At 45.0% G+C, this 25,893-nt stretch overlaps 7 protein-coding genes across 7 annotated transcripts; 2 read left to right on the top strand and 5 right to left on the bottom strand.

Annotated features, from left to right (window-relative positions):
- Positions 1-256: 256 nt before the first annotated feature.
- On the bottom strand, positions 257-1,181 carry cesA-1 (Multidomain esterase; the record flags this gene model as incomplete). Its single annotated transcript, XM_037326889.1, has 3 exons — positions 257-844; positions 896-957; positions 1,007-1,181. The coding sequence occupies 3 exons, from the start codon at positions 1,179-1,181 to the stop codon at positions 257-259; spliced, it is 825 nt and encodes a 274-aa protein (XP_037174672.1).
- A 1,124-nt stretch (positions 1,182-2,305) lies between these two features.
- HNM1-2 (Choline transport protein) lies at positions 2,306-4,411 on the top strand (the record flags this gene model as incomplete). The annotated part of the gene is made up of 11 exons (XM_037326888.1): positions 2,306-2,394; positions 2,446-2,650; positions 2,710-2,779; positions 2,835-2,990; positions 3,036-3,201; positions 3,259-3,354; positions 3,405-3,647; positions 3,711-3,802; positions 3,870-4,069; positions 4,131-4,176; positions 4,224-4,411. 11 exons carry the CDS (start codon positions 2,306-2,308, stop codon positions 4,409-4,411), a joined length of 1,551 nt encoding a protein of 516 aa, XP_037174673.1.
- Positions 4,412-4,776: 365 nt separating this feature from the next.
- Positions 4,777-5,784, bottom strand: CGCA056_v011641 (putative nitrilase; the record flags this gene model as incomplete). Its single annotated transcript, XM_037326887.1, has 2 exons — positions 4,777-5,676; positions 5,725-5,784. 2 exons carry the CDS (start codon positions 5,782-5,784, stop codon positions 4,777-4,779), a joined length of 960 nt encoding a protein of 319 aa, XP_037174674.1.
- An 8,016-nt stretch (positions 5,785-13,800) lies between these two features.
- On the top strand, positions 13,801-14,055 carry CGCA056_v011640 (uncharacterized protein; the record flags this gene model as incomplete). The annotated part of the gene is made up of 2 exons (XM_037326886.1): positions 13,801-13,977; positions 14,053-14,055. The coding sequence occupies 2 exons, from the start codon at positions 13,801-13,803 to the stop codon at positions 14,053-14,055; spliced, it is 180 nt and encodes a 59-aa protein (XP_037174675.1).
- A 587-nt stretch (positions 14,056-14,642) lies between these two features.
- Positions 14,643-14,962, bottom strand: CGCA056_v011639 (uncharacterized protein; the record flags this gene model as incomplete). Its single annotated transcript, XM_037326885.1, has 3 exons — positions 14,643-14,740; positions 14,792-14,877; positions 14,931-14,962. 3 exons carry the CDS (start codon positions 14,960-14,962, stop codon positions 14,643-14,645), a joined length of 216 nt encoding a protein of 71 aa, XP_037174233.1.
- Positions 14,963-17,958: 2,996 nt separating this feature from the next.
- Positions 17,959-20,076, bottom strand: CGCA056_v011638 (uncharacterized protein; the record flags this gene model as incomplete). The annotated part of the gene is made up of 4 exons (XM_037326884.1): positions 17,959-18,749; positions 18,807-19,075; positions 19,402-19,761; positions 19,943-20,076. The coding sequence occupies 4 exons, from the start codon at positions 20,074-20,076 to the stop codon at positions 17,959-17,961; spliced, it is 1,554 nt and encodes a 517-aa protein (XP_037174232.1).
- Positions 20,077-23,341: 3,265 nt separating this feature from the next.
- Positions 23,342-24,117, bottom strand: CGCA056_v011637 (uncharacterized protein; the record flags this gene model as incomplete). Its single annotated transcript, XM_037326883.1, has 3 exons — positions 23,342-23,453; positions 23,555-23,847; positions 23,905-24,117. 3 exons carry the CDS (start codon positions 24,115-24,117, stop codon positions 23,342-23,344), a joined length of 618 nt encoding a protein of 205 aa, XP_037174397.1.
- Positions 24,118-25,893: the final 1,776 nt, after the last annotated feature.

Genomic DNA, 25,893 nt, shown 5'->3' with positions numbered 1-25,893 from the left:
AATCCGACTGACTCGCTCCCCTCGAACATAGGACTTCCATTTCGAGGTTTTTCATACTTCAAGTATATGTGGAAAGCAAACCGATGGCTTCTCAATGATCGGTGCTTGAATTACGGATTGAAAAATGGTGTCTTGCGTATTTGACTTTCTGGTCTGTGAAATCGGAGTCTTGAACTTTACAGGAGGCCTCTGCGGGCAACGCTTAAGTGGCCCATGAACTCGACTGGGTATCCTTCGATGCCGAATTTCTGCCATCTCAAATCTTTCGTCCCATACAGGATCCTAATAGCTGTTTCAGCCAGCAGGCCTTTTCTGGCCAAATCCCGCCCTCGGGGCTCTTCTCACATATTGTAGACTGATCCCCATCTTCGCCATCAGATGATTGGATCCACTCCTGAGGGATTTGTGTCATGAAGTCATACCAGTAGTCGCCAAAGTGACGGTAGCCCTCATTCGTTGGGTGGACGCCATCAACTCGAAGCAACCCTGTAGGAAAGCTCGTAAAATCAACGGCGAGAACATGTTTACCCGCAACCTGACGAGATGCTACGACGCCTGGTATATGGCCTTGATACGGGACGGTGTTCCGCTGCTGCCCCTCATCACGCGTGTTGATGATCATAGCCACGAGAACAACCGCACTTGGGCAGGCTTCGACGATTTGATCGATGAGTTTGCCTAAACGCTCTGCGGCATCTTTGGGATCGTTTCCTTCGAGAGCGACGTCCAAGTTTGGGTTCATGTCATTAGTCCCTGCATGGACGAGGACAATGTTGGGCTGCTGTTGCAGTGAGGGGTTGACATGATCTGAGATGAATTGAATCGTTCGCGCATTCCAAGCGGCCTGTCAACCTGATTAGGCGAATAGCCATTTGAGAGATTACGCAACACTCACGAAGTAGTTATCAGGGATCGTTCCGCGAACTGTCTCGGTTCCGATGAAAGACACGCGATCATCTTCATCAGGCATTAGTCTGTGCTCTGACTATGGGCGAATGAGACGTACTTGAAAGATTCTGTCGAAGCTTCATCCGGTATCCATTTCCGTCACCTCCATCCAGGTCACTGAGAAATCCTACAGTGATGGAATCACCAACACCAAGGATACGAAGGGCGGTTCCAGGCTTAATGGCCTGGCCGGGCTTGGTGCCTTTGAACTTGAGCGGACTTCGTGCCTCCATGACGAGTTGCTGTTGTCTGAATTGGGGCTTGGATCACTAAATGAAGCTAATACCGACTTGATAGTCTCGAGACCCGGTTGCAAGCTGTCCAGCTAGATCCTTCTGAGAGAAAAGTAGTCTTAGGGCTACTGGAGCTTTTTGTCGTCAAGCGTCTCGTGCCGTGCAGCCGTTGGCGATTGTTAAGCGACCTATTGATGAAATACAACGCTTCTTGTGGGAATTCGGGAAGGAAAAGAGGCTTATTCACCTCAGTTCGGCGTCTTGGTTTACGAGTCTAAAAAGGAGTGATGTTGAATGAAACGGCAGGAATGGAACATTTGCATCTGCTGATCGTCGTCTGAACCGCACGGTGCTGTAGCGTTCAGACCTGTTACGTGTCTGTCTGAGACATGATCCCCCACATTTGAAGCCCAATCACCGTTAGACGTCATGAATCGAGCACGGGCTTCATCTCGTGCAATGACTAGTCAAGCAGGGCGGTCCTCTGAGGTCGAGGGGAAGAATCGTGTGACTGGCTTTGCTATTTATTCTCGAACGCAGCTTATTTGATAGTACAATTCTACTGGAGATCTGGATTTCGCAGAGTATGTTTCAACAATAGACTACAACGTTGCTGTCTGCAGTTGAACCTTCATCCTGCCAGGCCTGTACAAAACATGGGATGAACAGCGCTTTTGAAGTCAATCTTTTGAAAGACGGAACCGGTGATTAAATTTCCAAAGTCTATTGATAGCGTTCAAGAAGCAGACGAGTGGCACATGCCGGCACCAGCAATGGATCCACGTTCTCCCCTTATCGGCGCATGCGGGGTGATCGGCTGGCTATCTAACAGAACCCCGCAGCTGTGCATCCCGAACCCACAGGCATCCCGGGGCTCAGTTTTCCTTTGCTTAACACTGCCAATTTGGGTTTAGTGACGTGGGAAGCGTGCAGCAGTGCTTCCGGCTGTGTTAGCAAAACATTCGAGAAAACACCGTAGGTTGTTATCTGAACGCCTTATCTGGGTCGCGATAACGAGATGTCCTCATGCGATTGAAACATAACTCAAAAGGAGAGCAGAGGATCGCTCTCATTAGATATCCCCTGCGCCAAGCATCTTCACGTCCCGCGAAACTATGTCCACCATGACTGGGGCAGTCGATGGCCAGAATGGCCACCTTCAGAAGCGATTTTCCAAGATTACGATGGTTGGAATGGCGTTTGCGATTCTGAAGTAGGTCTTGAGAACTACAATGCGGAATGAGTTGCCCGCTAACAAGCCAAGCACATGGATTTCTTTAGCTGGGTCAATAGGTCTCGTTATGCCATCCGGAGGATCAGTATCCTTCGTTTATGGATTCATTTTCTGCGTTCTTTGCAATATCGCTTTGAGTGCCAGCGTTGGAGAACTTGCGTCACTCTACCCAACAGCGGGAGGCCAGTATCATTACGCTTACGCGTTATCCACTCAAAAATGGAAAAAGTCAATGGTGTGCACCCGAGTCCACACTCGATACTGAGATCCGATCCAAGTGCTAATCAACCCTAGAGCTTCTTCGTCGGATGGGTCAATATCGCTGGATGGCTCACTCTGAACACGACTGCTGCTTACTTCGGAGGTACATCAACATCATGAATCTCCACACTGCAGAATTGACAGCTGACATATGGTAGCTCGATTCCTTGCTGCAGCAGCAGTGGTTGGCTCCGGTGGCACATACCAAATCACACAGTGGAGTACTTACTTAATGTTTGTGGCGGTATCGATCATTGGAGTGTTTCTTAACATCTTCGGTTACCCCATCCTAAATCGATGGAACGAAGGAGCTTGTAAGTCTCGTTCTGCTGCAGCAAGGCCTCTGGCTAACCGTTCAGTGTACTGGTCATTGCTCAGTGTTGTGGTTATCAGCATTGTGCTTCTAGCAACATCACCGAAAACGAGTGCCGAGTATGTTTTTACCAACTTCTCCAACACGACCGGCTGGAGTGATGGAACTGCCTGGATGCTGGGTCTGCTTCAATCCGCCCTTAGTCTCATTGGGTACGCCCTCTCTTACGGACACTTTCAATCACAACAAAGTGCTGATTTCACTTCTAGATTCGACGCAGTAGCCCACATGACAGAAGAAATGCCGAATCCATCCAAAGATGCACCTCAAGCAATGGTTGGCGCGGTGATTGTTGGAGGAACTACGTGAGTATCTTGAAAAAGGCCAATCTCGAGGTTTCTAACACCTGTTACAGTGGCATTGCCTTCATTCTTGTCATGCTTTTCTGCGCAGTTGATATTGACGTTCTTCTCGCATCGCCCACTCAAAGTCCTCTTACAGAGATGATATCACAAGCCACAGGCAACAAGGCAGCTGCGACAATTCTCAGCGTCGCTGTCGCCCTGTGTTTTGTCAACGGAGCTAATGGCTGCGTCACATCTGGAAGTCGTCTGGTTTGGTCCATGGCTCGAGATAACGGCACCCCGTTTTCAAGATAGTAAGCACTCCCGACTGTAGCTGACCAAACACGGTCGTCCTAACGTATAATAATTGTATCTAGCTTATCGCATATTCATCCGAGGCTAAACGTCCCCGTCCGAGCCATCCTTGTCCAGGCCGTCTTCAACCTTTTGTTCGGTCTACTCTACCTTGGTAAGCTACCAGTACTCAAATTTGTCAGTTGCATCAAAGCAAGCTGTACTGACAAAATTTCATCAAGGTCCGGAAGTGGCCTTCAATGCCTACATCGCAAGCTGCACCTTGTTTCTCAACCTGTCGTATGCTTTGCCGGTCATGATCCTTCTCGTCAGGGGCCGTCACGTTGTCGCAGCAAGCCCTCCAGAGTTCTACCTGGGCAAAGGGCTATTTGGCTATGCTACCAACTGGATTTCAGTTCTCTTTGTGCTTGTCACCTCTGTTGTAAGAACCAAGCTAAACAGTATGTACTATCTGGAAACCATTCTAACGCAGCTGGGTGTAGTTCTTTTGCTTCCCGCCAGCGATTCCCATCGACATCTCTACCATGAGTAAGTACTTTGATGCCTCATTGAAGTATGAATCTAATTATTGTTAGACTATGTTACTGCTGTTATTGGAGTCTTCATTATTTTTGCCGTGGGATTGTGGTTTGTGAAGAGGAAGGCGTACAATGGGCCCAAATTTGATCTCATTCTCGGGGAGGACTTGCCAGTCGCCAATTCGACTACACATGGGGACAGCGTCTCAAAAGGAGCCGACTTGGATGCTCAAGACAAGGAATAAGTATTGAAATTGTGTACAGTACTCGAACACCAGAAAAGTTGTAGGCAAGAGGCATTCTAGTTCGGTTCAAAAGCACTGCAAATTACCTTCTTTGCCTTCGTCATGCGATGAACGTTGCGTACTTTTGCGCCAGTCTCCGACCAATGTTTTCACTGGTTAAAAATGTATTCTCAATGGTTTGATATGTTCTTAAGGGAGCGTTGAATTACTTGCAGCCGTATGGTATTCTAGCTCATCCAACTTCTACTCTGAGAGGTATTTTCCCCATAGGTTGAATGGAAGAGTTCTCCAAGCAAGCCAACAACAAGACTCGATCGAGTCAAGGTCAAGATTTCCAGAGGAAAGACATTATACCGAAATGTTAATTACAACTTTGCCCCCTTGTTATATCCGTAATGCCATTTATCCTTCTTCAGGTCCTTCCTAATCTGATAGTTTTGCTCCGCAATCTCGACAACCCTCATGTCCACGTCGATAACACGCATGTCCTCCTCACCATCAGTAAAACTGCCTGGTACAGTGCCCACAATGGGCAGCGCCACTTGACTGCATCCAAAGAAACCGTCCTCCCTTGGCCCAGTCGCGTTGCAGTATATGATGGCCGCGGTGTTTTCAAACGCCCTGGTAGTGAGAGTGGACTGCACAAACATTTTCTCGCAAGTCTCGTTGTAGGCGAGTCCTTCCCTGCTCATGTCCGACAAAGTCCAATACGAAGGAATAATGATAATCTTTGCCCCTGCAAGAACAAGCTGCCGAAAGGCCTCCGGGAAAGCTAAGTCCCAACAGACCAGGATACCGACGGGTCCTAAAGGGGTATCGAAGACTTGATGGGGGCTGGCCGTGACCGTTTTTGGGTGGCCCTTAACTTGGTGAGCGTAGTCAACACTTGAAGTGAGATGTTGACGCTCGGGAATCCAGAGGTTGGTTTTGGTGTAGGCTCCAACAATTTGACCGTCGTAATCAATAAAGTAAGATGTGTTCAGAAGAGTCCGCTTCGTCTTTGCACCATCTATGAGTGGTGGCTCTGGTGTTGATGCATCTGAAACTATAGTGCCGGCGCAGATGTTAATGTGCAGCTCAGCAGCTAAATCTTGGTATCTCCGGAGGAAGTGTTGTGCACCCTCTGCGCTCAAGGCGAAAGAGGGCTCATCGGGGACCCATCCCATGAGGTGATACTCCGGAAGGACAGCTAGCGATGCCCCTTGAGCTGCTGCACGGCGAATTTGTTTGGAGGCATGATTGAAGTTATGTTCAGCGTCAAGAACCTGGCCCAATGTTAGTTCGTGGAACGTGATATTTGGGGCCCTACGTACCTTCGGTGATGTTTGTATCAGCGCGACTTTGAATGCCCGCGGTTCTGACGGGGACGACATGACGTTGAGATGCGGAGGTGAAAGTGATGCCGCAAAACGGCTGGTTCTGTTGCAATATTGTTGCGGACTTAACATTGTGAGAGTCTTATCAACGCCCCCGGGTTGACAGCGCGATGGGAATCACAGCTTTGCGCATCGATCCCACTTATGGCAATGATATCCTTCGCCTATGAGATCCCTTTTTGGCCTAGTATCACTGCAGTGGAACCCCTCCCCTCCGTTGTGTGGTTCATGCAACCCTCCTTGGAACTCCACAGCCGATACAGTCCGTTGCACTGACAGCGTCCGCCCCCCTTTTTTTTTCCCGCTTATATAAAAACATAAAAAAACGCCTATTATATACTATAACGCATATTTTTTCATACTATATATAAAACGCGCTAAATCTATTACTAATATTTTAATTACTATTAATTACTATAGTTATAATAGTATTTAAATATATAACTATATAATAGAGATATAAAGTATATATTTAATACCTCTATAGTAGTTAATTTACTTATAGAGATATGATTAACTTAATTAGTTATTTTATCTTTATATTAATTAACTAATAAAAGTATATCTTTTTATAAGAAATTAAAATAATATTTACTAAGAAATTAAAAAAACTATTATATAACTTTACATATCTATTTAATATATAGTTTATATAGTTTTAAATAATATAAAAATATATTAATAAACTTAATATAGTTTTTTAGAGTAAATAGCTTTAATAATTAATAAAAATAATAACTTTTTAAATAGCTTAACTTATTTATAATTAAAAGTTTATTACTACATAAATTATATCTAATTACTAATTATTCATTATTAGTTAATATATATCTATAATTTATTATATTAGATACATTAAAAAAAAATTAATTAATAATAATAATATAAGGGTATTTAAAATATTAAATTTATAGTTATTAGTAATTAGAATAATATTACTATTTAAAAACTGAAAAACCTATAAACTAGTAAATATTATCAGTTATACTAAATAAATAATTTAATAATATAGATTATAATATAATAATATTAATAAGATATAGAGATATAAAAGATATTACTAAAATTACTAAACTTAATAAAAAATAAAAAAATAATATTATATAAAGCTTTTTAAATTATTATAATATTATAATAATTTATTTCTTAAAAAGATATAAGATTTCTTATTTAAAGCTTTTAGGATTTAAATTGGTTATTCTATAGTTAGTTAATAGTTAAACTTATTTAGTTAAATAAATAAAAAATTTATAATTATTACTATTTAGTAAAATAATAGACTATAATATAAATATTTATATTATATATAATAATAATATTTTAATTACCTAATATTTATTAATAAGTTTAGTATTAATAAGGATATTAAAATATAGAGAACTAAATAGATATTAAAAAAGCTTATTATATTTTAAATTATAAAAATTAATTAGTTTTAAAACTTTTATGAATAAATCTTATTAGCTTTTATATTAAGTAATATTTTATATTTAACTATATATTATAATATAATTATAATAAATCTTAATTATATTATTATAAAATAGGAAACTATTATACTTATAATTAAGTTGTAGCTAATATAATTATAAAAGATTTAACTATTAATATATTAAAATATATTATTATTTATTATTTTTATTAATAGCGATAACATAGTTTATCAGTCAGCCGGCTGGACCAGTCAGCTGGACGTTTTTTTCCCACATACATAACAACATCTAGTATTTCTCAACCATAACGCATTAAATCAACTATTAGTTGTTGCTATCAGAATCTCCTGAGGGTTTGACATCTTTAGAACAGGTTCGCGCGTTATGTCCAGTCTCACCATATATACCACAGCGTCTCTGAGCTGGCTGGGCTCTCTTTGATGGACCCCCCTCGTTGTCCTCTTGAGGTGCTGGACGTTTCCCTTTTTGTTTCCTTTTAAGTCAAACCTGAGATTCCTCTATACTAAGTGCCCTTCTAAGCTGGACCTGCATTCTTTTAGCCCTCTAGCGCTTAGTAAGTGCTATATTTACATCCTTAAGGGTATGAAGCTGATCAGTTAAAATAGTGATTAAGTATGCTATTACTTATGCACCCTTTAATAATTACTTAACTATAATTAGTAATAATTAATATTAGTGAGCTTCCTTAATAAGCAGAGATGCAACTTTTAATAAAGTTAGACTGTGAGACGGTTTGTTATAGGTTAGAGAGTGTTTGCAACTGCTAAGGTGGAGGTGTTGAAGGGTTGGCTATAGGAGGTGTAGGCGTCTGTAAATATATATCAAGCTTTTTGATGATATGGTCTGGGTCCCATGGTGAAATTCTAACGCCTTGGAAAGCAGACCTGATGTTTTCCTCATTAAAAACCTTATTATAGGCCTAGTGGAAGGTAATAAAGAACTTAGACTTGGTGATGTGATTTATAGAGGCTCTAATAAATTGGTTGATTTCATCACTATATGCGCGTTTCAAAGGTGAATAAAGGGTAATATTTAATAGCTGTAGTAGATATGATGAATATATAGGTATACTAATAGTTATAATATTATTCTGCTTGCAGTAATTATTAAATTCAGCTAATAAATAGCTTTTATAGCTGTTAATAATAAGCATCTAGTAGACGCCTTTTATTTAGTTCTTAGTATGTTTATTAAAGTGTTTAATCTAGTTAAAACCTATCTAATTATCTGTCTATCTATTAGCAGTAGGTTTAATCACCTAGTTACCTAGAAAACCTAATTCTATGGTCTAACTGGCAAGGTGATATACACCCTTAACGATCATAAATAAAGAGATGCACTACCCGCCTGAATTAATATATTTGATAACTATAGCTTATTTATAGTTGCCAGGCTGGACAGACTTTGCTTTGCCGCGTTAATTAGCGCGTGTAACCACTATTAACGCAGTGATCATGCCCATCATAAAGCCAGTTTCATCAAAATTATATAGGTCCCCCTCTTAGATGCTATATTTAGCTATTATGTTGCATAATAGCGCAAACCACTTTGATATAACCTTAGGATCTTCTTAAAGAGCCCTTTAATAATCGTATGGACGATTAAACTTGGTTTTCAGAGCAGGCTGTGAGTCCACAAACCGCCTGGCCTATCGCGTGCCAACAGGCTCGCCATTACGCGCTCTCAGCAGGAGATTAGCCATATCTTCCACACTGCTGAGGCGGAAAGGAAATCCTCTGGAATCCTGTTCAATAACATATTAGAGAAGTGTTTTCTCTTCAATCAGATTAAGTTTATATCGTTAGGGTTGAGCTTGTTCGCGTTGCGGTCGGTTATTCATTCTATTGGCTAAGGTGCTCTTTAGGATACCATAGGTCTTTACAGCACGCGAAATACTCAAGTTATTACCTGCAGCGCGTGTCGATCGGATCGCTTCAATCGCGAGAATGACTTTGTCTTCTTGGGTGCAGATTGGCATTATGGTTATTGAGATTTTACGCGTCAAAGGTTTAAGTGATTTGGACGTAAGAGTGTTTAGAAAAAAACGTCCGGCTGACTGGTCCGGCCGGCTGACTGATGAACCATGTTACTAATTAGAATATTTATTTAACTACTATTTTAAAGCGTTTATATACTAATTATTATCTTATAAGAAATTAATATAGCGTTATATTATTACTTAATAATGAGGTAAATTTTATTTCTCTGTTTAGCTTATTTAAAAAAAGGAATAATATTAATTTATAGAATACTTAGCTAACAATCTCTCTAATAAGTAGATATATTTAAATAAAAATTAATATTAATTTAGATATATTCATTAGCTTTCTTTAAATAATAATAATAACAGTATTAGTTTTTTTTAGATTATATAAATAAACTATTTATGTTTTAAATTAAATATTACTAACTACTTGTTTTTTAATCTCTATTATTTATATTTAATATACTAATAAAACTAAATTCATTATATATAATATTTTTAATAATTAAATTAAAAATAAATAAATTATTACTTTTAAATATTAAACTATAAATAACTGAAATTTATAGTAAAACTAGTTTATTATTACTTATATCTTTCTCTTTTTTAAATATGTTAGAAAATAATATAAATATATTGTTAATATTATAATAAGAAGTTATAAATATATTATCTATAAATTAAGTAGCTTAATAAAAAATTAAGTTAGCTAAAGTCAAATTTAATTAAAATGATAGCATTAATAAAAATAAACTATTTTAAAACTAAATCTTCTATAGTAAATCTTTTTTTTATTTCTTTTATATTATTATTTATTTTTAAGAAAACACATTTTTAAAACTTTTTATAACAATAGAGAAGCTATATATATATACTTTTTTATTATATAAACTTAAAACCTACTAAATTATTAGTTCTAAAACTAGCTTTAATAATAACAACTTTTTTAATAGCTTTTTAATAACCTCTTTAATAATAGTAGTTTAATAAGCCTTTTTAGTAAATATAATAATTCTAATTAGTAATAAAATAAAATATTAAACAAATCTCTAATAATATCTTATATTAATTATTATATATATTATTATCTCTAGATATTATTAGTAACAAACAATAAATAATACTTAAATAGGTTATTATCTAATTACTAAAATGTATAATAATACTTAAGAGGTATTATAATACCTGTAGATTATAAGATTTAATTAAAATAGATTAATTAAAGTTATTAAAATAGGTTAATTACTATACTACGAATATCTATATAACATTAGGTAAATTTTTATATATATATAGGGATTATATTTGCGTAATTTTAGCAAAAAGGGGGGGCGGACGCTATCAGTGCAACGGACTGTAAGTGCCGCCCCGATGAGCCCCTGCACGGCAGCTCGAGTCATTTTGGCAACGTCACACAGCAACGCCTGAGGCGTGGCCTCTGAAGTCTGAACTTCTCACTAGGAATTGGGATGTCACAAAGCCACACGGAAGCACTTGAATGAGACTCATGAACGCATGGTCTGGCCTACATGCTAACATGCAAGCGTCTCCGCGCAAAATTATCACACGATCTCGCAACGGATGTGCTGTCTGCAAATCTAAACGGGTAAGAAACAGCATTGCGCATTGTCTATGCTGTACTGAGCTATGCTAACAAGAAAAAGCTCAAATGTGACGAGGTAAAGCCTCACTGCTCGCGTTGCAAAAGGCTCGGTATTGCGTGTCCGGGCTACCGAAAACCTCTGAAATGGAGCTCGACCTCAATAATACTGGGCGGTAACTCTCCTTCGCCCGAGATAACGAGGTCACCTGCTGCATGGGAAAGTATGGGGACTGTTTCTGGCCAGTCGCAGCCTACTGATCAGTCGCCAAAAGACCTTTGCGACCTGGACTTCTTCAACTCTTTCGCCGAAGTCGACACCCCTGGAAGCCTAGATGCACAAGATATAGGCGGTCTACAACATCTGTTTTCGGCATCAGACATTGCAAGCGAGAAGACATATCCCACACCTAGTTCACGGGTTGATTCCTCACAGCTTCAAGCTGTAGGCAATGGCCACGATGGGCACATATGGCCGGTGATACCCCCACACAACCCAAGCGATAGCTCAAAAGAGCTTGAACCGTTTACGAGCGACCTATCCAGCCACAAATACCCACTATCGCATTCTCTGCAAGATGATTCATCTACATTAGTCGAATACTACTTCAAAGAAGTATGTGGGATGATGTCTTGCTACGACAGTGACATGAATCCGTACAGAACAACAATATCCAAGCTCTGGACACAGTCACCCTCTCTCTATTATGTCACCCAAAGCATGGCAGCAGCTTGCCTGTCTGAAGTTTCTCCCGGATTCTCGGCAGCTAGTGGTCGTCTTGGCAACCAAGCTGTCACATCTCTGTGGAACGAGAGCAAAACCCACCCAACGAACACGTCCTCCCTCCTGGCTCTAGTTATGCTTGGCTTCAGTCTTTGCTGGCACGACCCTCGAAAGCTTGGCCAGGACGAATTTAAGATGCTTGCCGAGGCCGTTATATCCCTCGAGAACAATGACGATGACCTGGCGCTTGCCGATCGACAAAAGAAATTTTTCTTTTACAACTCTCTGGTGTATTGGAAGATGCTGCTATCCTTCGTCACCGACCAAGAGCTGCCGTCGCTTGGCTCTACCCGAGCAATCCTTCCACAACCGTGTCGGCTCCCAGAACAAGACAACTTACGAATGCCACATCCACAGACCGGGCTCGGAGTAGAAATCCAAGAGCTTGTTGCCCAGGTCGGTGCTCTGGTCCGAAGAGAGAGAAAGAGAATCAGGCGTCGCCGGCATTCTTCGAGACGCGACATCGAAGAGTCTCTCAGCGCTATTCAAGCTTCCGAAGATCTGCACTCAAAGCTTTGCCGCATTGAACTGCCATCGAGTTCTGCTGTCATAGACTCTGGGGATGATAGGACCCCGGCAAACCATCTGTTGAAAGCTGCTGAAGCCTACCGTTGCACGGGCTTGCTGCAACTATATCGAAACTTTCCCGATTTATTTCTCCGTGACATAGAATCGGCAAACTGTACAGACCAGTCCTCTTGGTTGAGCACGACTCATTGTGGTGTTGCAGCGCATGGCAGCTCCAGAGTCTTGCTAGATACCTGGTTGACCAGCCTTGCGCTTCATGTGCTCGACCTTGTGCATGAAATACCAATGTCTTCACGGTCTCGATCTATTCAGCCTTTACTCCTTGTCAGTATCTGCAGCGAGCTTTCGCTTAACCGCGGGTTTGTGCCCATCGGCGAACTTCGAGGCAGCCCCGGATTCAACGCCATATCAAGTCCACGAATGGAGGTGCCGCCGACGACAACCGACATTCTCCATGGCAGGCGACTTATTTTGTCTCGTCTCTCATTTTTTGAGGGTGTTTTAGCTGCAAAACCAATCCGTCAAATGCTGACCTTGATAAAGGAGACTTGGGCATCGATGGACAAAGAACAAGAAGATGTTTACTGGATGGACGTCATGATTGAGAATGGGTATGAGACGCTGATGGGTTGACGTAAGGACTGGATAATTGGCTTGGCCATAGCAGCTCCCTGGGCTGTTTTTCAGCGGCTGACCACACTTAAATGCTTGGTCGAAGCCTCTGCCAAGGGAAATGAAGACTGGAAGCATCATTGCGTAGGCGTACGGAAGGTTTGACATCATAAGGAATAATCAGCCCCTCGATGCTTCCAGGCATGTCTTGAATAATCTTGAAAAGTAAGGATGCGAAATGGACAACAGTCCCCGCATTTTTAGATCGACAGGAATCTGTCAGATTCTAGAAGTATTTCTCAAGAAGCCGAGAGCGCATGCTTGAGCCAAGACAAAGTCTCAAAGTTGTCTCCGTTGCATGGAATCATTGTATAAGGAGACTGAATGGTCTATCTGTGTTGCCGTCCTAGTGGATAGCGAATCCTGCCTAGAAATCCGTCTGAATCAGCTTGGAAATGGCCGGCTTCGCACGGGATTGTCGTATCGCGGTCGGCTGACGCCTGGTACTCTGTTTTTCTCTTCGCGGAACTGATCGCCAAAGACCCGATTTTCATCGCCCCGAAGTCTCAGCTATCGGCAAAACATGGACCAGGAGGATTCCGTAGGTTGTGTGTGCCTAATGCTTCGGTAGCAGGCGCCAAAAGTCCTATTGATAGTCATGGATGATCCAGAGTTGACACTCTCATATGGGCATGCACGCACAAGCAGTCTCATTTCTTCAATTTCTGACTGGTCCGAGCAAGACTGTACAAAACACCTCATGAGTGGGACACGGCCTCACAAAGCCCTTGCGATCGTCCCGTTCCATCCGTCATAGAAACAAAACTTTGCCTCAGATGACTTGAACAGCAATTCGCAGAATTAGGAAGGTGCACTACACTGAGGCAGATGGGTACAAGGTGGTTATTGAACTCATCAGTAGTATAAAAGGAGCCGAAAGTTCTGTTCGGATGACTCTCCAGCAAGAAGCAACTCATACAGTTCTTTGCCAGCCTACCTTGAACTCTCATATCAAAATTCTCCACGTATACAACATCACCTCTAGCCCGGAATGCGCTTCGCTACTTTGACCAAGACCGTTCTGGCCGGCATTGCTCTTCACGCAGACACAGCGACTGCCATCTTTGAGTGCAATGCGGATCAGCATGCTTTCGAACCTACGAAAGACAAGTTCGTGGTACACTACACCTCTATTCGCGACTCGAACTACGATGACGGTCAACCTTGGGTGAGTGATGCTTGAGATGATACCCTTCATAGAGACCAGTCCGTCTTTTTGGGCGCTTTTGAGCTAACATGGCAGTAGGTTCGCATTTGCAAGCCCAAGGGAGATCTCAGCGGCTGGAACAACGTCGACCCTTTGAAGACACCTTGTAAAAGCGATCCAGCCACACACTTGTCTACCAAACAGACTGGTCTCAGGAACGAGCTGATCGTGACGAACGGCGAAGGATGCGACAGTAGCAGTGGTCACGGTCTGAATGGCGCATCAATGGTTTACAATGACCAAGTGGCCGTTCTGGAGGGCTCTAACGGTCGATGCGGACCTCGAGATCATGGAGTTACTTGCGAGTTCAATCTCTAGTAGAATTATCAGACCAGCCGAGAGCCCCCAGCCACGACTGTATGAAGCAAGAAAGAACTATTGACAAATATACTGATATGATGTTGTTGGATTTTATTTCGATCGCATTATCAGAAATACATTTGAAATGACTTGAGTATTTACACATTGGAATCACAATTAGGACTTAGCGATGCACTTGGTGGAGCCTTCAGTAGCCATTATCAAGTAAGGTCAGCCAGCATGCACGTAAACGTTTTGGAGGAGCCTCGTGAAGAAATGATATTGTCTTCAATGCCTAGTGGTTGTCTTTGGGCCGACAACTGTATTTAAACGCTGCCGTCTCTGCAGAAGGTGGTGCGGGAGAATTGAGTCTTGCAGCACGTGGTGTAGCTCTCCTGTGTGGAAGGCTCGCACTCATAACCGTCTGGCAATTGTTAGTGACCATGCAGCACATTTGACGAGATTTGTTACGTACTCCACTTTCCGTCACAGCAGGTGATTGAATCAACGTTGCTGCCGTCGCAAGAGCACAGCAGGGCCTGGGAGGCTCCGATGAAGGGGCTGTGGACCAGATGTCAGATTACAGTGCTTTCCTCATGATGAAGGAAACTTACAGGACAAAGAACAAGACCTTGAACAACTGCATTTTGCTTGTGATAGATGATGGCTGTGAATTAAGGGAAAGGCAACATTGGTTTCGAAGATGGCGACAACTTGCTCTCATATACAACTCATATTGCGTGTCCGTGTTGTCCGAGGGTTTCGTTCCCCGGATCAAGCAGGTTGCTTTTCTGGAACTTAGAGTTAAGGGTGCGGAACCTGATAAAGTGCAGTCCTTCTTCTTTGGGAAGCAATCCCGCGACGATTAGATTGGGCGGCCCCGCCACGGAACGGGAACAGGGCCGCAAATGGTCAAGATCGCTCCAGTCGCTTGGTAGCTTTCGGGATTCATCAGCCGACCACACAGGAGCTCCAGCCAAGAATTCCTGCAATCTGCCCCTTGAGTCCGGCCTCGGGGCAACTTGAAAGGGGCAGGACACACACATGATCAAAAAAGGGAGGAGTTGTGGCTGCATTCATGTTTTGATGGTCAGTGCGACTCTGCCAAACAAACTGAAGTCCGGAACAACGCAGCTCGAGTCACGCGTCGTTGTGGAAAGCTTTCTGCCTCGGCCCACGAAAGCTTCCCAAGAAGTTGTTGTTCTTGGTTCCAAGCTGCTAATGACACCTTCCTACACGAGAAATAGGAAATGGCCTGAAAACACACTTGGTGTGTTACAAATCTGCACGCGACCTACTAATAGAATTGACCTCACCCAAAAAGCTGCGAGGAAAAAAGTAGAGTATTGGCGAAGAAAAAGTTCATGTGAAAAGACCAAGAGTCCAGGCTAATAGAAGAACAGCCCTCGGGGGCATTAATAGAATATTTCACGTGTAGTCTCTTAGGAACCTAACATTTCCGTCTGTAGAGAACCGTTGTCTAATGCGAAAGCCGGCAAACGCGGATGAAGCAGAAACTCCAGTCTTACAAGGGCATCTTCAACCAGACCTTGAAAGAGTAATTGAGCCACCGTCAAACGTCACTTTTGAAGCTTTCCCTGTGTTGGCCATATCGAACACAAATTGGACGTCCACACTGGATCCCAGAGAGCCAACATCTTGCCAGGTGATGCAAGTGGGTGTGCCCATGTCAACGGGCGCGCTCTTGTCCTGGAATACGGCGACAAACTGATGCTGAGCCTCAGTCATCACGTTGCTAGGGTAAAGACGAAAATCAAGATTGTCAAGTCGGATGCCAGCGGAGGCCGCAATCTCATTCTGGAGATCAACGTCGCCCTTCTTTAGCGATGTCACAATGAGCCCAGGGCCATCACTCGAGACGTTGAAGCTTGCTGACCCTGCAGACCCATCGAAGGATCCAACGTATCTTGCTTTAGTTTCTGCAACTGCACAATTGCAAGAGAAACAATGTCAGCGTAGACATTCAAGTCGGGCCCTCTGGCAGCTTCGGTATCATGAGCAAGAATAGCGAAACCTGCGTTGAAGTCTGGGGCCAGACCAAAGTAGCTTGCGTAGTGGCCAATCAGGCCTGTCTTAGTGTAGACATCGAGGATGGAGCTATTCGCATATTGGCCCGCGTGGTAGATCTCCCATGGGCGACCAACACCATTTCGCAAGTTTGATGTACCGGCGATGGGTTGGAGCCAACGACGGGTCGCGGCTTCGGGGATGAGGCGTGAGCTAAGCATGGAATGGCCAGCACGTGCAAGGTCTGAGGCGGTAGAAATGATAGATAACGCGCTGTTATTTGATAATTAGTGGACCAAAGATTGTGGGATGCGAAGATGCACTTACCTAGGTTCTCCGATAGCCGACGTATTGAGGCCGTCTGCGAAGACTTTCTTATTCTGGGCCAGAAGTCCGCTATTGGTCATGTTAAGCGGCCAAAAGATTGCCGTATCGAGGATTTGATCGAAAGTCGCAGATCGGTTGCCGGCTTTATGGGCTTTATGGGCTTCAAGCGCAAAAGCAAGGAGCTGGAAAGCAGCGTTCGATATTACCGGAGTTGTATCAGGGAGAAACAGCGGTGACTGTGTAGCGAACTTCTCAATGAAGTCGTTGCGGGCGCAGGGCTCATCCAACCTACAAGCGAACGCTGTCGAGAGTTAGCTGAGATCTGCCTGACTTTGCTTGAATCCTGATAACATACAATCCCTGGCAAGGCCGGACATCTGGCCAGCCAATGCCCCAGTGGTGATCTCATCCCACTTGACTGCCAATCCAGTGGACACATTGCCTAGTTCTGGGATAAACTGAGTAATCGGTGTCCCCCAATGCTCATCACCAGCTTCCACGAGCCAAGCATAGACTGTGGAGAGTTGACTTAGTGTGCCGAGTGGGAAAATAGTGTCGGAGTCTAGGCTCGAATCCTTGGGGGCTTCAGGTGCCGTGTGATGATATTCGAAAAAGACAGGATTCTCCTCAGACTTGTCGGAGCCTGAGAACAAGACAACCGAGAAAGAAGTAGTATTTGGTGTAATGTCGCCAAAATCATCCGATCCTCCTTTCTGAATGAGTTGATCGAATAGCTTGGTGAATTGGTCCGTGAACGACTTCACCTCCTCAGAGTTCTGATCAATGCTTGGGGCAGGGCAGTAGGCTCGAAGTAGTGGGCATGGCTGATACGTCGGAGTGTCTGCTAAACTGGCCCCTGTCATGGACAGTACCAGAGTCGCTAAGACAGCCAAGGAGGTCGAAGAGTGCATTTCGATTTCGTTGGTTGGGAACAGTTGTGAGTTGAATGGCATGAGACACGACCTACTTATCGGAGACGCGCCTGTCTCTTATACAAATACCATCGTTTATTCTGACACTCAAGATATTCAAAGCCTCAAACTGATGCCGTGTACGGACACGGGGGCCGATCTTTCCTCAGCGGGGCCACGCATCATTGATTAAAGGCCTAACACACAATAGCAATCCAGTCACAAATATGCAAGTAACCTTGAGGGACAACAATTTAGAGTACTTCCGTGTTGAATTCAAAGGATCTAGCATCGATATCTGAGACCTTGAGTTGCAAAGCGAAATTCCGTATCCGTGTCCGTGTCCGGTTCCGCCAGCCCGCTTGAAGGATTCTCACTAAAACTGAGCACTGCCCCCATGATCACTCCCCATTGTGTAGTTCCAGCTCTTGAACGGTAGGAAAGTGTCGTTTACGAATGCAAGAGAATCTACAGGGAAATCGGCGTTCGAGGTCATCGCAGCATTTTCGGGTAGTGTGAAATCTGTGTATGCCATAGCATTGCTTGCTGAAGCTATCGCTGGTTGCGAGAAGACTGACGGCGCGACGGAATAACCAAACCCAACTGATTGACTCGACAGGTTGGAGGTCGGTGTTCCAAGGCTTGAGAGAGACCTTGTCGTAGGGACGTTGAGTCCTTGAGGCGAGACATCATGCTGACTTGTGAAAAGCTTTTGTTGGTCTAGATGCCATTTTTCAACACGCTTCGTGCGTATGAGAAAATGGTAGAAAGAATCTCGATCACCTCTGTCGTCCACGTCTGGCGACGTCGCGGACTCAAGTCTAAGCACAACCTGTCGAATGGTGTGACCGATGTCGGAGAACTGTCGAAGATGTTCTGTCATGAAGCTTATCCTTGGGTCCGCTGCTTGAAGGTCTAGGCGGGCTGCTAGAGTATTTCCGCAGTGTAGCATGACCCAAACAATATTAGGGAAGTACACCTCCTGGTCTGGAGGGGTATGAAGCAGTATGCTGACGAGGGACTTTGCGGAGACAATGCTCTCCGATAATCCCTGAATTAGTCGCTGTGAAGAGGGATTTTGCGGCTTATGAAGAGCGAAAGGCGCGTTGGGAAGTGAGAGCTGGTTGAGGCACAACTGGATCGTATGTATTTGGGGCACCAAGATTGCTGCGCCAGTTTGTTAGCGAAAGGACCTTATGGCATCGTCGAAATGACATTACTTACGACAGTCTCCCAGAGGGAACGACAAGTTATTCTTGAAAAGTTCTATCCTTTCTCTAGCATCTGAAACGGCCGCCTGTATTTGCATTGGATCCAGCGTTGACTCGTTCTTCACGATGTCATCGATGTCTTCAGCGACACGCTGAAGGCGAATGATGTAAGGTAGGTACTGGTCCGTTGGGTACTCAGCTACTTCAGCGAGCCGATCAGCAGTCTCCGTCATATATGTTGTAAGGGTAACGATGCGGAGCTTTTGGAGAACAATGCTCGAACTTTGGATTAGGCCGGTTAGTACTGTGTCCAGCAGTAATGATTTTGGTAACCAACCAAGATGAGAGATAGTATGTTCCGAGAAAAGCCCTCTGTTCATCAAGAGACTCAACGTAATGCTGGGCCGTTCCCATCCGCTCTGAGCGTTCAACATTCCATCCTTGCACGTTTTTTGGTCTATCCAGACGCAGATCCGAAACTATACTGACAGCCATATGCAGATGTTGGGTGTAGCGCTTGGGTCGCGGTTGAAAATGAGCCCTTCCAAAAGTATTAGTTTCTATATCTGATCACAGCATTGGAGCGCGAGGGCGAGGCACTGCCTTACCAGGCAAGATGTACGAGGAGACCTTGGAGTATGTGTAGAGAGGTAAAGTCGCCCTCAATTAGACGGGCGGCGATTAGTTCATTAAACATCTGGCCTAGAGCCCGCTGAAGACGAACGTCATCGTGGGATGCTGCGGCCATCAGCGCCAGACATAGGGCTGGTTTGGTCTGCTTCAAGGTGTTCACATTCTCGTCGGCGGGAATTATGACAAACGGAAAGTGAGGAGTGAGCTTTGTGCGGAATCGGTTGAGTAGCTCTTGGCCCTTCTCTACCGTCAGCTGGCCGGCATCGAACGGATCATGTCCCTCAAGCCTCGGCCTTGGAAGACCGGAACTGGCAGTGGCTGGAGGAGGGCTCCGGCTGTGGTTAGATGAAGACGCGGCGGGACTTTCGGCGGGCGGCGGAGGGGCCGATTGATTGGGGACATGAAGTAGCTTGTTCGACCTTCTTTTGGTTCAGTCTCGGAGCCGGAACACGGAAAACTGGGGACAACTACCTTGCACGGGACCCCGGGGGTTTACGGCCACGGGCCGGTGCATACGAGCACTCTTTGCCGAGCCGGAGGCATCTATCGCAGATGACCGAGTCCTGCGTTCGGTCGCATTTGATTTTGGCGTGAGCACATGTGCGACACGTCTTCAAAAGCGGGGTTGGGCTGCGCTGACGGGACTCCATGGTCCTAGGCGCAGCAATGCGTGATAGCCGATGTACAGTCGTAACAAGGCATGGAATCGGCGAATGGGCGGTGGCTCGTCAAGCGCCAGAGTGTTCGAGGCGGCGCATCCGTACCTTACCTACGGACACGGAATGAAAGGACCAAAGTTCTTTGGGACGGACAGACACGGAGGGAAGGGAGGTTGAACGCAGGACAACAGGCAGAAAGATTAACCTGCTCTCAGCGAGATTACGAACGGGTAAACGGGCGCGGGCAACGGGACGCGCCCGTGAACGCCGCCGACGCAGTATTAATGCTTGATCCAATACCTAAGGACTTCAGTGGCTTGGATGTTGGAACTAATGCCGAAGGAGGCAGACTAATGTGTCGCTAAATGAGTTTGATCCACCATTTCAGGGCTGATCACCTCCTGTGGTCAGACGGCCTGGAGCTGAGACCCCTGGGATTCGGACTCTCGTGTTGCATCAGCAGGCTTCCTCCGGTGCTTCGTTAACGGCGGGCGCTTTTCAACGCGCCAAATGCCGATAAGCTTCTATGTCGTTACTCCAGATTTCCATGTTGCACTAGGCAGCCAGATGAGTGACGGATCTTGTTCATGCACACAACCTGATGACGGGGATAGAAATTCATGTAGGCCTGCCTCAGTGGGCTTTTTTGTTTCCCCCAAGGATCGTGGCAGCGTCAGCTTGTCGATTTTTGACCGAACAATTACTCGACTTTTCGCACCATATTGAAAAGAATCCCAAGAAGAATGGACAGATAACATGTGCGAAAAGAGTTTTGAGGTTGCTTCCAAGAATGCATGGTCATAGTTTCTCGCCAATTACCGACAGCGCTCTCGATGGTCCCTTCCCTTCTAATCTACTCTTCTGCTGTCACTGCAGTGAGCTACACAGGGAATAATGGCTTCTTACTGTCTTCATTGAGCCCCTAAGATAGACACAGAGGCAGTCAGTTTCCAAGTGGAAGTATTCAATGTGGCGTAATCGTTGAGGCTGAGGTCCAACACCACTGGGAACCCATGCAGCTTAGATCGAAAACAGCCCAGTTCAGCATACTGATAAAGCTGTTACCCCGCTTCAAATACCATAGCAGTTCCGGTTTGCTTGCCAAATATTTGACCATTCTTAGTCTTCTAGCCAGAATCGTCGACTGAAAACACGCAAGCAATCACAGAACACTACCCGATGGTATCAATCCCCTACACGGACCTCGACCCCGAGAAAAGGGAAATAAGGCTCTTGGAAGTTGTTAGCGAGCCTGGAAACACTCAGATTCCGTACAGATTGCATACCGTATCTTTGGATGACAACCCGTACTTCATTGCCTTGTCCTATGTCGGGTGACCACCTCGTGACCGAAAACATCGACATCGATGGTCTCCAGACACCGGTCACAGTCAATCTCGCGACCGCTCGGAAACATGTCAAAAAGCACTGGCTAGACATACAAAGTGAGAAAAACACCGGTCGCGATGCCGTCGAGTTCCGAATCTGGGCGGATGCAATTTGCATCAACCAGCAGAACCTACCGGAGAAGTCGGAACAGGTTCCGTTGATGAAAGATATTTATTCAAAAGCAGACCTTGTGCTTGCATGGTTATCTTCTGAAGACGGAGAAATCTCGACAAGCTTGGAGATGCTAGAAACTGCATTCTACCTCGTCAAGATCCTTGTCCACATCAACTCCGGACAGCAACTGGATATTACTGATGCCGAATGGGCCGAAACCACTAACACCCTGAATCATTCTATTAACTGGGCTCAAATGGTCCCTCTGGCCTTGGGGCGATTTGGGTATCCTAGCAGAGAAGAGCGAGACATCTTTCCAGCCTCCAGTTGCTGGACAGCTTTGAAAACGCTGGCAGACCTGCCCTATTGGTCCCGCGTCTGGATATTACAGGAGCTGATGTTTCCCAAGTCTCTCTATTTCGCCTGTCCATCGCGATCTCTCGACCACTGCAAAGCAATAATGGCTGTCACTGGTATCATGGAAGTTTTGGGGGTTATACAGCGCGGTCGAGCGCGCGATGTGGGTGCTCTAGGCCGCTCCAGAGCGTCGATAATTCGTTCACAGCTATTCCTCGTTCAATGGCGCCTCAATCTCAGACAAGCATTCCATCTGCGAGGTTACGAAGATTCTTGCCTATATCATGTGCTCAGTTCCACTTTGTTTGGAACCATCAGAGCAACCAATCCTAGACATTATGTCTATGGGGTGTTGGCAATCACAAATTTCGATATTACACCGGATTACCGTGCCTACATACGAAAAGTCTATTTGGACTACGCAAGAGAACTAGTCAACCGCTGGAGCACTCTTTGGCAACCACCAGATCAATCCAACGGACGCCTCTTTTTCTTGTCACTTTGTGCAGCAGGAGTCCAGAGAAATGAGGTCCTTCCTACTTGGGTCCCAGCGTTCAATGATCTACGCCCCAAGGGGTGGTTCATGAACGTCAGGACTTCATCTAGTCTCGCGTTTCGGGACGTCGCTGAGCTGTGCCAGGCTTCAGAAGTCCGAATTTCCGATGCCAGTCTGTGAGTGGCAGGTGTAAAAGCGCAGAAGATCACGTACCAGTACCACAAGCCACTTAGGGCGGATTTCTGGACCAAAGACCTGCTGGACTGCTTCGAGACTTTGCTGGCTAGGCGAAACTCGACATATGTCACCGGAAAGCCTCTGGTGGACGTCATCTGCTGCACTCTGTTGCAGAGACTGTATAGTGAATATGATCTTCGACGGATTGCATCGCTCTTTCTCTACTTCTACAATTGGGTACCTTCTGGCAAGATTGGGGAGGAGTTAAGGCAGGCTATGGAGGGGCTTGATGAAATGGAAATGAGAGACAACATGAAAGTGGTGCTGTCCGAGTGGACTCCCATCATGAGCGAGAATGCCGGTTGTCGATTGGTCGGGACTGACGACTACATTGGGATCGCTGGAGGCGATGTTCAAATTAACGATATCGTCCGTGTATTGAAAGACTGCGACAGCCCAGTTATTTTGAGGCCCGAGGGAGATCACTTTCTTTTCGTAAGCCCGTGCTTCATGCTAGGACTCATGAAGGGAGAGGTATCTGAAATATTGCGCTCTCAGATGGCAGAAGTCGAGACCATTGAGATTCGCTAGGAACACATGGTGCATATAATGAGTTGAAGTAGTAAATTGTCTAGCATGGTAATCGAAGATACCTTCAACTATCCTCTTCATGTATATTACTTCTAAAGAACATACGAATCTTTTGCTTTCAGCCAGCTGTTGTTACATGTCGTCTTCCCAAAGTTGATATTCGCTGAAGTAGTGCTCATGGATCCTCTTCGCGTAGTCAACTAGCACTGGGTAGCTTCGAATGACTCTTTGAGTATCCGGAGCTCTGAGAGTTGAAGTCAGCCAACGAGGTTTCGTAGGCCGACGACTATCAATAGCAAAGAACCTGATCACAAGAGAGGACTAAAGAACTTACGCGTTGCATACAAGGCCGGAGCATCGGCCTCTGAAGGCTCTGAACCGCCCAATATCCAGAATGGTGCATTTGGGCTAGGCACTGTGAGGCGTGGCTCGGCTAACAACGCATTGACATTGTCCCAGACATCATGCCGAAAGCTGGCAACTTCGGCACTCGTAAACCTCCCAGTGCCTTGTCCGTCCAGCGTTCGAGTTAGACCACGATAGGCCAGCAGCCCGATCAGAGGTTGAATTGGCCAAGGAATTGCGCCCATCACCCCGGATCTCATCGTCTCGTAGTTGTCGTGCCACCGCTCCATACTCTTTCATGCCATATTAGACATTTTTCGGAAACGACATACAATGTTGAATATGCTTACTTGATAAAAGTACAATCTCTCCTCAAACAAAGCCCTTAGAGCCATGTCATGGGATCTTGCAGCGGGTGGTAGTGACTCGTTCAGGTCTTCACAGATATTGTTATCCACAAGATGCTGGATAATAAGAGAAGAGTCACCCAGTGCTAAAGGTCTATCTTGCCCGTTCGGAGTGAATTCGATGTATGGGACCTTGCCCCGAGGCGCCTGGGACATGGAACGTTGGTCTAGACGGTACTTGATTGCTTCGAGTTTTGTAACAAAGGGCGACCAGACGTAAGAAGCGAAACGGGAAATCCGCGATACAACACGAGGTTGGGCAGTTTCTTCTTAGATGCGTCCATTTTTTGGATATGCGCACAACGTAGGGAGAGTCGAACAATGCCACGATTCTCTAGCTGTTCCGAATGTGTAACAAACCAGAGATTTCGCAACCATTATATAGACTTCAAAGAACATAGCGTTGCACTTAAAAAGTATCGCTGCTTGATAAGTACCTGTTCTGTTGCAATGAAAACGCCCGGTTGCTGCCTAATTTACACAGAAGCCCGCCCTGTTTAGGTAGGCTTCCTCGACGGCCCGTGTTTACCCACAAGATGCCGATTTGGATACCGCGCGGCGCGGAGCACGGTAGCACCCCGAGAAGAATCCCCGGCGTAAGAGTCATGGCCGCAACTCTTATGTTGATATGCTACCAGCTGACAAATGATGCATATCGGTCAAGGAATCTATCAGGCCGACTCTGTCCAAGACGCCATGCACTTAGCTCGGCAGGATTTCTGCCTAGGTGCATAGTTGGTCTCGCAACTTCTCTGGAAATCAAATGGAGATTTGACCTTTTCAGCGACAGTACAGACCGTGTATGTACTGAACATAGACGAAGATTCACCCAATCGCTGGAGCTTCTTTCACAGGCTTCTCCCGGGCTGTCGCGACTCACCTTGGCGTTCGAGGATCGCCTTTACTACAAGCGTTTCAGGCCATCAGACAATATGGCAGAGGTGGAATCCATACTACTCAAGCCTCTCTTGTCAGCTGCGACAAGCCTCAAGCTTAAAAGCTTCGATGTCGAAGTTCCGCATTCCCTTTTTGACGAGTTTCGGCTTGTCGGAAACATGGAATGTGGTGTAATTCCTGAGGGTAGCAAATAGAACTATTGGGATGAATGGATTCGCGACCCTTTCATAAGAGAGTGGGACGATGAAGCAAATTATCAGATTAAGCCTGGCGAAATGAGCAATATTGGCTGGTATACAGACGGTAGATGCTTTTCGTTCTCCAATTCACTCCATGGATTCTAGTAGACATTGCCCTACTATCCTCCCAGGGGGAATGTTAATTGTGGTTTAAATTCTCCATAATGCTGAATATGAAACTGCAGTCTAGTTAGCACGCTTGCTGTGATGGTTTTAAAAGCAAATCGATCCCTTCGTGCGCTTTCGCGAAATCAGATGAGAAAGTTTAGCTTGTTATCGGACCCTTTATTTTTGACGCCTTCTTCCCGTTTTCATTCTCAAAAGAAAAATGATAACCATACTATTGCCCATCTCCAGCTGCCTCCACTGTTCGAAAATGGACGCAATTGTGCAGCTGATGATTCTTTCGTCGATAGCAACCCGCCGGTGGAGTCAACAGACTCGTTGGAGTCCTTGAGCTCCCTGTATGCGTTTCTGTGAAACTTTGCCGAATCTTCAAAGCGTTAGCAACTTCTCAGTCGTTTGATCTTTGAGGTGAGATGCCATACGTGGAAGATATGATTGGGTCTTATTGAGTAAATTGGCAAACATCTCGACGATAAGCGGTTTTCGTGAGTATTGGAAATGAATACTGGCGATTTTCGGTTGTTGGTCCGACTAAAAAACCTCTTCAGCCTGACACGGAACGATGCAGCTTAAATCGCAGGTACAGGAATATGGTATTGTTCTTTGGTTTATGTTGAATTAAGGATGAGATGTACAAACCCCGCAGACATGTGCGAGCCTGGTGACAAGA

The sequence above is a fragment of the Colletotrichum aenigma genome, assembly GCF_013390185.1.
Source record: "Colletotrichum aenigma strain Cg56 chromosome Unknown KSG_Cg56_contig08, whole genome shotgun sequence".
Taxonomy (NCBI): Eukaryota; Fungi; Ascomycota; class Sordariomycetes; order Glomerellales; family Glomerellaceae; genus Colletotrichum; species Colletotrichum aenigma.
The sequence above is the reverse complement of the archived record's forward strand: the minus strand, read 5'-3'. Positions and strand labels throughout refer to the sequence as shown.